The following is a 13541-nucleotide window of genomic DNA, read 5'->3' on the forward strand; positions in this document are numbered from 1 at the left end:
AGATGCTGCACGAAGATGAAGAATCACAAAACAAGGCAGAAGGTGCCACAAGAGCCCATCACTGCTGCCTTTGGTCCTTTTTTGGGTGGGCTGGGGGGAGTGGAAACAAGCTGAGGGCTGATGCTTTGCACTGGGGTGTTCAACATCCCCAGCACCAGTTTCTGAGCAGCAGCAATGACACAACACAGCCCTCAAGTGCAGTTTTGCTCTGGTTTATTCTTTATTTCAAAAAATAGATTCTGAAAGCGAAAGAATCTTTCAGAAAGCCAGGAAAAACACTGTCAAAGGCAAGAGGATAATTTCAGTGTGCATCACTCCACCCTGCCACCACTGCATCCCGGGGAGCATCCAAACACTTCCTCAACCTGGCAGCAGCAAAAGGCTCCTTTTCCCAGACCTCCAGACTCAAAGTATTCCCCCACTTCACACAGCCTTGGATCAGTTGTGCAAGGCCAGTTGGAGGCTGCTTGGTTGGCCCAGTAGCTCCCAACACTGTCAGACTCATATTTCACTGTGCCAGAGCTGCCTGGTCAGGTATGATGCCACACCAAGCCATGCTTGAGGAGCTCTGCCAGCAATCATATTCCTGTCCATGAATCCCAATTTTCTCTGTGAGTGGTTGCTGCTTTCTCTTTAGCCACTTCCTTACACCATTGTTTGTGCTGGTACCAACACCCACATCTTCATCAGCTACACTAGTAACTCCCCACGTCACTCAGGGCTTGTCTGAAACTGATGTTTGTTTTTTTTTTTTTGGCACAGGAAAGTAAGTTGGAAATACTGGAAATTCTTGCATAAAATCCTATATTGGTATAGCATCATTCTAAAGCTGTGTCATGTTAAAAACTTTTAAGAATCAAGAATGAAAACACCAAGAAAATCAAAGTGTTCTTTCAAGACTCTGATTCTTCGATTGTCTAAGACACCTGCAGCAAATCTGTTTTTCTAGGTTAGGTTTCCTTTGACACACATCAGCTGCCCAAGCTCAGTGCAATTATTCTGAATTAGCATAGAACGATTTTGCAGTGCAGCATTTGGCTAAGTTACCATTACAGAGGTCAACAAAGGGAATTCTGCCTGCCCAGAATTCTGTGTTCTTCCCTCAGAGAAGCTCATTCTCAGGGCCATGTTTTGCATCCTGCTCTTCTACAGGTTGATTCTTTCCCCTTGCACAAGCCGTGCTCGGAAGTTCCAAATATCCTTCAAAACAAAAATGAGACAAAGAAAAAGCACCTTGAGGGCCAGAAAAGAGTGACCAGGATTTCAGTTTACACAGATGAAAGTAGAGGATTACTTAGTTCTGATCATCTTGTGAAGGTGAAATAAGATGTAGGCACTCCTCTGGGAGAAAACTCCAACTCTGGCTAAAAACAATCCTTAAAGCTACACAAAACACAGAGACTTCTCTGGGGTTTGTAAGAACAACCTCATTTCCACTCAGGGGAAGGAGAGAGCCTCACTACACATCCCTTTGGATTTCACCAAGCACCTAAATAACCCCAGGAACTGAAAGCCAAGCAAGCTGTGACTTTAGAGCCATGAAAGATCAGATTGCAAAACGCAGCTGGGCACCCCACCACACCCAGGCACACTGGGGGGAAACACACAGAACAACACAAAACCAGCAAGGGTGACATGTGGCAGCAGCTCTCTGGCCACAGACAGCAACAGGCACAACTTTCCCAGGCATTGTCCTGGGAAAGGCTGGGAGAAGATCAGAGAAAAGAATGATAAACAATTCTTATCTTCACTTGCTCCATCTGTTGTTGTGAACGTGGGGAATGTGTAATGGAGGTTTGTTTACCAAAGGGTGGTTTCTTGATTGGCCAGTGGGGATGGTGTTTGGATTGAAGGACCAGTTGGGTGCACCTGAATCTGTCTATAAGGGTGATGGGTTTCTTAGTAAGTATAGTATAATAAAGTGATTGATCAGCCTCCTGAGAACCATGGAGTCAATGCTAATTAATACCTGGCTGGGGGCCTGCAGTGACAGTGAAAAAGAAAGTTCCCCCCTCCAGAAAGCCCTAGATATTGTAAAACAAGTACATTTTAAAATAAAATTGCTGCTTTTACATCTGGACTTAACTGCCTTGATACTGGCTTTGCACACGCTTGGGAACTGCTGTGGATTAAGATATTCAGAACATTTTCACCTCAGTAACAAGGCTTATTTTTCTTCCAGTGGCTGGATCCCTGAAGAATTTACATTTGCTTTCTGTTTTACTCAATGGTCTCAGTTATTCAGCAAGAGTCCAATAGTCCCATTTTTTTTGAGGCAGATATGTATCACTGCTGACAAACCTGCTATAGCCTCGAGTATAAACAACTGATGTGGGATTATATTTAAACAAAAAAAAAAATCCATTTGTTATTGTGATCAGATGTGGCTGTTTGTTTTAAAAGGAAAATCCACCAACCATTGGGGGAGGGGAGACTGTAAAAACTGTGGACATAAAAACTGGACAAGCACTGAATTTATTCCAATTTATAGTTTTGAATTCAGGGCAAATGACCACATTTTTTATTTACAAGCAGAGCTTCTGAAGGAATTTCTGGAGATCATGGTATGTGAAGAGGCTGCCAGTGAACAAGGCATTATGAGGAAAAAGGCCCCAAAAAAAGCCTGCCAGTCATCCTCTGAACATCAGGTCTTTCATCCTGCCAAGCACCTCTGCCTGGTACAGCCAGATCTGCCACGCAAGGCATAGCAAAGAGCACCAATGTGCCACAGCAGAGACTTGGGAAAGGGAACTGACCTGGTTTGTAACAAAGGGCACTGAGCCAAGTCTCACCTTGAGCTCCACAGAAGTTGCATTGTATTTCTTGCAAACCATTTCCTGCAGCTCCTTCTCCAGGTGCTCCTGAGTTGTGTTCTTGACATCAATGTAGTGACACTCGGAGCTGGCAAAGTGGCAGCTGATGCTCTGTGTGAGGAAATGGGTGTCAGTCACTGTCACACTGAGACAAACAACTGCTGGGAAAAAACTCATGCATTCCAGATTGTGGGCACATCACTCCTTCCTTACAGATCATGCCAGCAAAACCCTTCCTCCTTTCCAAGAGCTCTAGAGAGTGTCCCCTTGGAGGAAACTCTTGCTGCTGACTTCCTTCTCTCCCTCTTCTTCCCTCCCTTCTCCCCCTCACTCCCTCAGCATGAGCTCTACTACTTGATCTCAGAGTATCAGCAGCTGGAGTGGAAATAGGGAGAGCCAGGGCTGGGGCAGACCTGTGTGTGCTCTAAGGGCTCTTAGTTCCTGCACCCAGAGGGTCACAACCCACTTATTTTGAATCCACCAACAAACTGCCACAGGGGCTGAAAGAATAGGCCACACAACAGGAAATCCAAAGTAAAAACAGCAGCCCATGCTGCAGTGCCTGGATGAATCCCTCCTGAGACAGGACCAGGCCTCCAAAGGAGGGCACTTTTGCCTGTTTCAGTTAAAGAATCATGCATGTCAACAAATCTTTTATAGAAAAATAGGTTGTATAATCATATAAATAAATATTATTTATTGAATGATGGAGACTCATGTTATCCAGAGATGGGATACCAAGAAGACAGGGAAAAAAGATTAGGTAAAGTCCTGATATCTGGGACAGCTGAAAGGGAACTTTCAGAAAAGCAAGTTGAGCCAGACAGGCTTTAATTTAAATGTAGATTCAACATCTAATTTCTACTCCTGTTCTGTTTTTCCCAAGCAGCTGCACAGCGTGCTCTTCTTACAGAAGACAGATGTTTAAAAATAAAATAATAAATAAACAAGAGAGTGCTGAAGTATATTAGGAAGATAAAAACTCTTTAAAACATTCATCCACATATTCATGAAATGAGAAAGGATTCGAAGGGGGTGAGGGATAAAAATAGAGGGACAGTTGGATAATTTTGTTTTAAAAATTTAAGAATATAAAAAATTGTATCAAGAGATGTTTTCCTACCTTTCGAAAACCTGATGTCCTGTTTATCCCAGAGCCATGAATGAGCAGGGGGTGGAAGAACACTGTGTCTCCCTTCTCCATGACAAGGTGAACCTTGGGAATCTTCTCATCCTCATCAAGCAGCCCATGGAAAAGTTTGTTGGTTTTACCCTAGGAAAGAAAAAGGCTGAACTGAAATCACTCAGCTAGAATTAGAGGAAGTGCTGATTCTCAGAGCACAGCAGGGACAGCTACGGATCTGCTTTCCCCTGGAGAGAATATTCCACATGCCAAGCTAAAAATCTGACTATTGCCTACTAGTCCTTCTACCTCAAGCCTGACATACAGAAAAATGACACTTTCTGTATTTTCTGCAGCTGGATTTGGACAAAGACATTCTCAGCTGGAGAGAACAGAGAAGAGCACTGGGAAACCCCACAAGGGTGGCCTGATGCCACTGCTGGAGTCCAGCCTTCTGCTCCTGGTATAACCATCACCAGTGACAGGCCAGGCCAGGAAACACACACTCTTAAGAGGAAGGTATCACTTGGTATTTCATTCCATCCAGCTGTTTACTGTCACACTTCTCCTCTTTGGGACAGTACACATGCTGCCAGGCAGGAACAAGCTGACAGGAGAGGCAGAGCCCTCACACTTGGCAAGGGCAGTGGAAAATGCTGGCATGTGTTTATACTGTCATGCCACAACGTGCTGGACATTTTCCAGGTGAAGGTGGAACAGAGGCAAATCCACCCTTGTCACGTGGAGTGAGGTCATGCAAGAAACTCTCTCCCAAATCAATGTCAGTATTGGCATAAACAGAAAAAAAAAGTCACTGAAAACCTCAGTTCTGACCTGCACATGCTCCCCCTACAGTGAGTCCTTCCCAGCCGAAACACATCCCCTTCCTAAGCCCTCCATGACTCCCTACCTCCCACTGAGGATAACCATGAGGCTTCAGGGCTGTCCTGTGTGTCCCTGGCTGCACGACCAGGCAGCCATTGTCCTGGTGAGCCCTCTCCATGGCGGTCCAGGCGCACACGATGCGGGACGCGGGCCGGAAGGGGAAATAGTGCAGGTCCTGATGCATGGGGTGCAGGAAGGTCTGCTGCTCTGCAACACAGACAGAAACCTCCAGCTCATCAGTGTGACACAGCCTTCTCCTGCTAAACCACTGTGGCACATCCCAGGAGCTGCTGCTTCCTGCTGGAGACACTTGGTGTACTCAGTGCCCTGCTCCAGCCCAGCCAGGGAAGCCAAGCCAAGCTGCCATCCCAGCCCAAAATGGACCATGGTGGTGGCTCTTGGGTCACACAGTGAAAGCTGCTTAGCCTGTGACCCCTCAGAAGGCTCCTTTTGCTGGTCTTTACCACCAGCACACATTTTTCATCACTCATTTCGGCTGCTCTGCAGTTTTGAGATCATTAACCAGCACAGTGTTGCACAAACCTCCTGAGCACAAAGCCCTTCCAACAGCTGTGCTCTCTGCAGGCACTGGATGTACTGCTGTGATGCAAGCAGAACCAACCCTGTCTGTGCTGCACACCCTGCTCATGCTTATTTAGCTTTTTCTTTAAAAGAGGGGAAAAAAAAATCTCAGTTTATGGACTGCAGTCCCCACAGAGAGTCTCTGCCCTAGAGGCTCTCTTCCATGAAGTCTAAACATAAATAAATATTCTTGAAGTTTTGCTTATTATTTTCCCCTCATGGAAATGGAAACATCATTCACACCAGAAGAACCTTTTATATATAATTTATATACTTATTTGGCCATTGATTTTGCTCCTTAAATAGATACAGTAGGATATTTCTACTTGCCTCATTTGCCATACTACTTAGACTTTGTGCAGCCTCAAAAACTCTCCTGTGTTTTCTCATCTTGTCTCATTAAACCAAGGTAAAAAGAAAACAAACTATCACCAAAATGGCTTTGTAAATTTTCAATGTTATTTGGGTTTCATTTTTTTTCACAGCTTTTCTAAAATACTAAGTTCAATTCTGGCATGCACACAATAATTCATCCATTTTCCACTAATCCAAGTTTTCCTTACCAGAATCTGGAAGTTTATTTATCAGCATGGTGTGCATTGCCATGATGTTTGGCCCTGTGAAGCACTCAACATATTTGAGGATCTACAAAGACAAAAACATTAGGAAAAGAAATCAGAAACATGAAAAACAAGAAGAAATATTGCTGAGGAAGCACTGGGAGCTGGATGTTTGGCTGAGGACAAGGGTACAGGAGGAGGAGGTTGGGAAGGATGGAGGGATGCAGGACAGGAGGCAGGATCTGGCTTGGCACACAAATGGGAATGGTGGGAGGATGCCAAGAGGGAAGATGGTGCTGCAGGCTGCTGAGAGGGATGGAAAAGATGGGGAGGCTATCCCCACAGAGCTGTATCTGCCACATGAATTTTGGCTGCAAGGCTGGACCTGCCCAGGGACAGATGTTTGCCTGGATGAAACACAGTCAGAACATGTGGCTGATCTGCCTGGCATGGTTTGGCCAAGTCACATTCCTGACTGGTTCCACACCAGGGGCAGAGCAGCACTGCTTCAGGTCTTCTGCCCCAACCTCCATCCATCCCCTGCTCACTCTTAAAAGCTGACTTATCTTCCTTCCTCACTTGTGTGTTTATGGGAGTGGCCTGCAGGGTCAGATACCTCCATACAGGCTCTTCCACCACCAGCACCCTTTGTTTGTTTTACCTCAGGCAGAGTGCAGTATCTGAACAGCTCTTCATCTTCCTGGAAGTCCTGCACTTTATTAACCACGCTTTCAGACTGACCAAACTGGGACTTCTGGGACTCATCCTTCATAATCATAACTCCTGGTGGCTTCACCTCTCTTTTGCAGATCCTGGTGAACTCCTTCCTGCAAACCAGAGGGAACATCCATGTTGGAAGAACCCAAGGATCTCCAGCTCCCCAGAGCTCTCCCCAGACCGTCAGGCAAGTGCCTGGTACCTGAAGCGCTCGATGTCCTGGTCAGACACGAGGTTCCTGATGAGCAGGTACCCATTGTCCTCATAGAACTGCCTCTGCTCCCTGCTCAGCACATCGTTGTCCAGGGTGTAGCTGGGACACAAGGGACACATGAACCACACCTAGTGACCCACACATGTGCTTGGGGGAATGTAAGAGCTGAAATGAGGGATGTGGGACTCCAGGGGCTCTCCAAAATGCAGTTTATTCCATCCAAGAGTTACAGCAGTCCAGGGTTGTGGGTGACAGAGCCTGTGCCTACAGCTGTCAGCTCCAGACCCTCTGGTTTTGGTTACATTGCATTATATCCTTTTCTTTGCTGAGCATCTTAATACAGCAGAACCAATCTATACCTTAACTTTTATCTATAGCCAATCATAACTACTGCAATTACCATATTCATGTTACTATTCTCCAATCACTAAAAGTTAGTACATTACAGTTTAAGCTAGAAGTTGTTTTTCAGTTTTCTTGCAGTGGAAAATTCTGAGACCTTTTTTCTACTTGTAGCTTTGCTGACTTGTTTGCCTGTGCTATCTTTCTGCTTGCTAAAAACATCTTCTTGTTTGAGGTGGGTTCATCCTTTGCTCTAAGCCATAAGAACCCCTTCTAACTAACACACCCTTTGCCTCCTTGGTTATCCAGTAAGACTGGCTCAGCAATTCTTTTCTTCTATATCAAAACTTGCTTCCATCTCTATTCCTTCATCAGACTCTACATTTAAAAATCTTTCTGCTAAGCACACATATCTGTGAGACTTTCTTGTCAAACTTTCATCCTTCCCAACAGGGGAAGAGAGAGCTGAGCTCTGAAGGTTGTTTTGCTTTCATCTCTACCAAGGAAGATGGAGCTTACCAAAACCTCCCTGAATGAGGAGCAACAGTGACTTGGGCTGAAGTAGGATTGCTTATCTGGGGTGGGAAATAAGGAATATACAATCAAGCAAAAAGATTAGAACATTATGTACAGGTATGAGTCCTCGATCCTACAGTGCTGCTCATCTTAAAGGCAGGTGCTGTGCTGGACACTCAATCCATGTTCTTGTTAATTTTGCTTCTATCATAATAAATTATAATAAAAATATTCTATAAATGAAAAGAATCTAAAACAATAAAGCAATAGGAGTAAACCTGAGGTTTCATGTTCTCAGAGAGTGTTGCAAACCCTCACCATCTCTCCAGTTACTGCAGAGATCAGGTCCCTTCCAAATGACAGGGATGGCAGGAACAGAGGAGAGCTTTAGGCTTGTCCTCCACTTCAAGTCATTTCAACAGGTTTTTAAAAAGCTTTTTATTTTCTCTTATGCAGAGACAACATTCTCATCAACAGGGCAATTAAACCCTACTTGCTCAAGAAGCCTCACAAGAGCTTTATGCATGGTATTGAAGTGTCATCCATAACAAAAATTAGCATTTTCACACTGATCTTTTGGTCTGCACATGCACGTTTGCTTCAGGGTTTTATGAAAACCACTGACTTTCCTCTACTGCTCATAAAACCATGAATGCTTTGGGAATGAGAAATAAGTTTCATCACAGCAGTTGTGTCCCCACACCAGGAAGCTTAAACATTATCTTGTCATGGGTCACATAGAGCGGGAGAAGAACAACACATGCAAAAACGTGTGGCAAAACATGATGAGCCAGAGGGAGGAAAAGGTGCTGGGAAGTGGGTGGAAGACAGAGAGAAGAACATGGGGGACCTGCTGCCACAGCAGCTCCCAGAGCAAGGAATCCCCCAACTGAGGGCACCAGTGCTCCACACACATTTCAGGCCTAATTTCAGTGAATATGGGACTCCTGATCCTTAATGTCCACAGACAGCTGATGGAGACACAGGCACCGGCTGAACCCCAGCATGGGACCCTCCTCAGCACCTCCACCTCCCCAGCAGGGGGACGGCAGACAAGCCCACCCAGTGCTGGACTCCATTTCAGCACCTTCCTCCCTGCCTTTTCCTCTCACTGGTTTTCCTCTGGACACTTTGCAACATTCAGAGGACAAGTCTGGGCTGCCTGGACAACTGAAACCATGAGACACAGATATTAAAACAAAACCAGTGAATTGATGTACCATCTGATGTATCAAATAAATCATTCTTATTAGTCTGTAATTTACATTACCCACACACCTTTCTTGCTCCAGCCCAGCTTAGTCGGTTTTGGTCCAAAGCTATTTGCATCATGACCCAGATTTAAACACAAACAGGTTGTGCAGCACCTCTCCCTACTTCCTCTATGTTACAACCAGGGTGTTTTTCTGATAATTTATTCCTAATTTTGTGTTCCTACTTGTGTTATGCCAGTCTGAGTCAACAACTATCCATCTGCCTTCATATTTTTAATCGATTTGAGGACTTCTACATCCTGTTTGATCACATCCTTTTCTATCTATTACAATTCAGAGGTAACTTGTCAGTATTCTGCTCTGTGAAAAAGCTTTTAAAAGCAACATTTATGACAGCAGCTTTAAAAATATTCTCAGCAAGCAGACTCCACTTAACTTCTGGAACCACGGGACATATCAACGCAAAAACTTATTTCTACCCAGGCTTCCTTTGCCTTATGTTGGCAGCCATTTCCACCTCGGATCCCACTCACAAACCAAACCTTGATGTTTTTCCTGCTGCTGCTCTACCAGCCCAGGGTGTACCTTTCAACGAAACCTGTGACTTGCCGTGCAACTTCTAAGTCATGCGGAGTTGAATCTCTAGGAGGAGAATTCGCTGCAGGGAAGCCCCTGGCTGGGTGCTGGGGGGCACTGCCAGGATCCACGGCTCCCCACAGCCTGCGGGGCTGAAGCTCGGGGAGAGGCCTTGGCGTGGGTCAGCTACTGACCCCGATATTCCAGTCGGGGCTGCCAGCAAGCGCTGTCCTCCAGCACCAGGCACAGGGCAGGATCGCCCCGTGCGTCCCTGCCAGCCCGGTGTCCCTGTCGGACACAGCACGGGCCCACAAGGGCGGCGGAGCGAGGGGCAAAGCGCGCCGGGCTGGGGGAAGCGGAGCCCCGACCCACGGGGGGCCAACGCGCTGCTGCCGCCCCATCCCGATCCCACAGCAGAAGGATACAGGAGCCGGGGCCGCTGCCGGCCGCGGGGAGAGGTGCCGCAGGATGGTGTCCAGCCGGACCGCCGAGCGCTCCCCCAGCCGCTCCCCGAGCCGCTCCATGACGCCCGGGCGGCCTCAGCGCTATCCCGGCCAGGGCGGAGCCGGAGCCGCCGCATGCTCAGAGCCCCGGCTCAGCCGGGAGGCACGGGACGGCGGTGGGAAGGGCCTGAGGGAAGCCAGGGCGGAGCCGGGAGCCCTCAGAGCCCGGGTCCCGCCGGGCTCCGTGGTGCGAGGAGTGTGCGGGGCGGGAGGCGGCCGTGAGGGACCCGGCGCCCTCAGAGCGCCGGAGCCGCGGGGAAAGGGCCTGAGGGAGGCCAGGGCCAGGCGTGCGGAGAGCTTGGAATTTTCCGTGCGGATTTCTTTGTGTTTGTCCTCCCGCTTCCCCTCATTTTCCCGCTCTCTGCCAGCAGTGAATTACATCAGCCCCGTGTGGAGAGCAGCGCTTGGCACAATGCGCTCCTGAGGCCGGCATGGATCGATGCCTTATCTCGCGTCTCTAAGGAGACCGTCAGAGTTCACCTCATTCATGCATGAAAACCTTTGGAGAGATTCTTGTGGCCTCAGTGTGAAAAGAGATCTCACACCTGCCGGGTTGTCCATAAAACCCTTGTTCACGAGCACTCCAGGCCCTGTTCCCATCACAAGTCTCCTGTAGATCCAGGCAGGCCAATGATGACAGTGTGCAGCAAAATTCTGCTTACAGCTGCTTTAGGAAGTTCAACTCCCATTCTGCAACAGGTTTTGCTGGAATCTGGGCTGACATGTTGGTAGATCAAAAACTCAGCTGTCAATACATTAAGCTTCCTGTCAGTGCTGCAGATGAACAGAAGCCAAGGCATGGGTAGAAAGGGTTTCTGTACATAACCTGTATAAAGCTGGTTCCCTTTAAAACTCAGAGGCAAAACTCCCGTTGATTTAAATAAACTACAGCAGGTTTATGAACTGCTCTGGTCTGTGGTGCATTCGTGTTTATGGCTCTTACAGTATCCTTGGTGGAGTCACTCCCTTCAGGGGCGTAACAGAACAGGCTGTTCACGGAAATGGGACAAACAAGGTTGGGAACCCAGGAAAAAACCCTCTCTAAACGATTTGGTGTAGTCACAGAGGTATGGGAACCCAGGAAAAAACCCTCTCTAAACGATTTGGTGTAGTCACAGAGGTAAGAGTACAGGCACTGTGAAAGTACAACAGCAGCAACAGTGACAGCACCCTTCATTGCCAATAAAATCAGACTTTTGACTCCTGAGCCATAGGAAAACTCTTAGTCATAAGAAAACAAAGTTAATAAAAGTCCCTCAAATCAAACTAGTGAGAGGGAACAGAAAAAAAATAGCTTTATTACTGAACTCCTAATTATAACTGCATTGAAAGGCCTATATATAATTTAGATCTATGCTGCAATTGCTTTCACAATCCAAACTGAAACAGGAACCTCAATAAATCCTCATGTGTTGCAAAGTTTAGGTAAAAGCCCTATCAAAAAGATGAAGCAGAATAATACTACACACGCCTATTGTGGCATGGACCTGTTTGCAATGTAGATATTTCTTCCACAGGTACATGTTTGACAGCATTTTATGCAAAGGTGTCTTTCATACCTGTAAAAAATGAACAAAAAGTATGGATTTGGCTGTACTGATTTAGGAGAACTAATATGCTTTTGTATATACATAATACACACGTACATAAATATATATATAGAATCATAGAACATCCTGAGTTGGAAAGGACCCACAAGAACCATCAGTCCTACTCCTGAAGTCCAGCACAAGACAAGCAAAGAATCCCACCCTGTGCCTGAGAATGTTGTCCAAAGGCTGCGTGATCTCTGTCAGCCTTGGTCTGTGACCACTTCCCTGTGGAGCCTGTCCCAGTGCCCAACCATACTCTGGATGAAGAACCCTTTCCTAATATATGCATTTTTAAACAAGAAGAGCCTCAAAAATCCCCAATATCTCTGTGCATTAAAGACTATTATTCCTAATTACATACAGCCTCTCTGGCAATCTCCATACCAGTGACTCCCGTGTCGCTGGACTGCCCTGGTGTATTCTACCACACAGCGAAGAATTGAGGACACCCCGCCCACCTTGGCAGGAGCAGCGGGTGGCTGAGGTCATTGCCCTGTATTTGTACCCTCCTGCTGAGGGATCGAACTTGAACACAACAAAAGATCGATCTCGGCCACTGCCGGCACCACGCAGTGACAGGAGGCGGCTGGTGGTGTAGCCACACCCCCTGGAATTAGAAATGTGTGGACACCTAAAAAAAAAACAAAAAACAACTCCATCCTTTGCATCTAAACAGTCCAGAGTGAATAATTTTCAAATCCATTGATAGCATCACTGAAATACAGGCTGAATGTCATGAACCCAGTAAAAGAAACAAGGCAGAAATTTTCTTTGTTAAGGAAAATGATGGTGGCATTAATCATTGTATTAAAATGGATGGCATTTAAGAGAGGCTGTGTCTTTGCAAAGTACTTTTACAGCTATGTCTGTCAGTTTCCTGAATTTTATAGAACATTTTTATACAGATGGTTTGCATTTGGCTTTTTGTTTTAATGTTTTCTGTTCATTAAATCACAAAACTAATAAAAACTAAACGATTGAGATTCCTCCAGCAGCACAGGAACATTCCTAATGCACAGTCTTATAATTTAATAAGCATCTCAATTGACTATTAAAATCCACATTATGATCAGAACTGTAATTCCAAAGATGAGGTCTTCTGAAAGCTTAATTTACTGTGGTGAGAAGTGGCAGCTGCTCCAACTCAGCAAAATTAGCTTTTTTAACTGAGGTGCCAGGAAAAACAGATGTTGATGAGACAATAACAACAAAATCCACCACCAACATGCAGGTTCATTTCTCATCACCAGAAGAGTCAAGAAGGGCTTCTATGGATGGTAGAAGGGAGAAGGAGGGAAAGGGAGATATGGATTAATCAGAGAACAAAACAAGGGGCATAGTGACAAAGGATATGGAAAGGGTCAAGGGTCTCCATGACTTCTCTGCCTTGGGCTTTGCTTTAGTTCCTGGCCCCTGCTGAATTCCAAGGAGGAGCTACTGCCAGGCTTCTCTGCAGCTGTCCCAAACTTCTCAGCTGGGGGTGCCCACCCATTCCTTATTGACACATCCCTTTGGAGATACCAGAGACAGCTGGATCCGCCAGTGCTCTGAGCAGAGAGCGTAAGAGCCCCAGCTGTGGTTGGCTCTTGCAGTGCCAGTGAGCCAGAAAGGAGAAGTCTCCCTCATGGACATGGTGCTCTTATTGGTGTCCACAGCTCCCAAAACGGTTCCCATTCTCCCTCAAGACCACCCTAGCTGGGAAAAACACCTACCAAAGGGCTGAACAAGAGGGTGTTTTATTACCTTTCCCCTTTTCCAGCACCAGTCACAGGCATTGCCATCACATTTCGTGGTCAGAATGCAGACATGGACTCAGGTGGCTCTTCCCAGCTGTTCACCTGACTTCCAGTGAAACATCAGTGAAGCACTAAATATCAGCCACCGTGCCCACCCAACTCAGGTTT

General features: G+C 46.4%; 1 protein-coding gene across 1 annotated transcript; it reads right to left on the reverse strand.

The window, feature by feature from the left end:
• Positions 1 to 196: 196 nt before the first annotated feature.
• On the reverse strand, positions 197 to 10099 carry PHYH (phytanoyl-CoA 2-hydroxylase). Its single transcript, XM_036401540.2, has 9 exons — positions 9968 to 10099; positions 7756 to 7811; positions 6883 to 6993; positions 6625 to 6790; positions 5967 to 6048; positions 4847 to 5028; positions 3937 to 4086; positions 2793 to 2924; positions 197 to 1200 (listed from the first exon to the last, which is right to left on the reverse strand). The coding sequence occupies exons 1-9, from the start codon at positions 10064 to 10066 to the stop codon at positions 1147 to 1149; spliced, it is 1032 nt and encodes a 343-aa protein (XP_036257433.1). The 5' UTR covers positions 10067 to 10099; the 3' UTR covers positions 197 to 1146.
• Positions 10100 to 13541: the final 3442 nt, after the last annotated feature.

Source organism: Molothrus ater, chromosome 5, assembly GCF_012460135.2.
Source record: "Molothrus ater isolate BHLD 08-10-18 breed brown headed cowbird chromosome 5, BPBGC_Mater_1.1, whole genome shotgun sequence".
Classification (NCBI taxonomy): Eukaryota; Metazoa; Chordata; class Aves; order Passeriformes; family Icteridae; genus Molothrus; species Molothrus ater.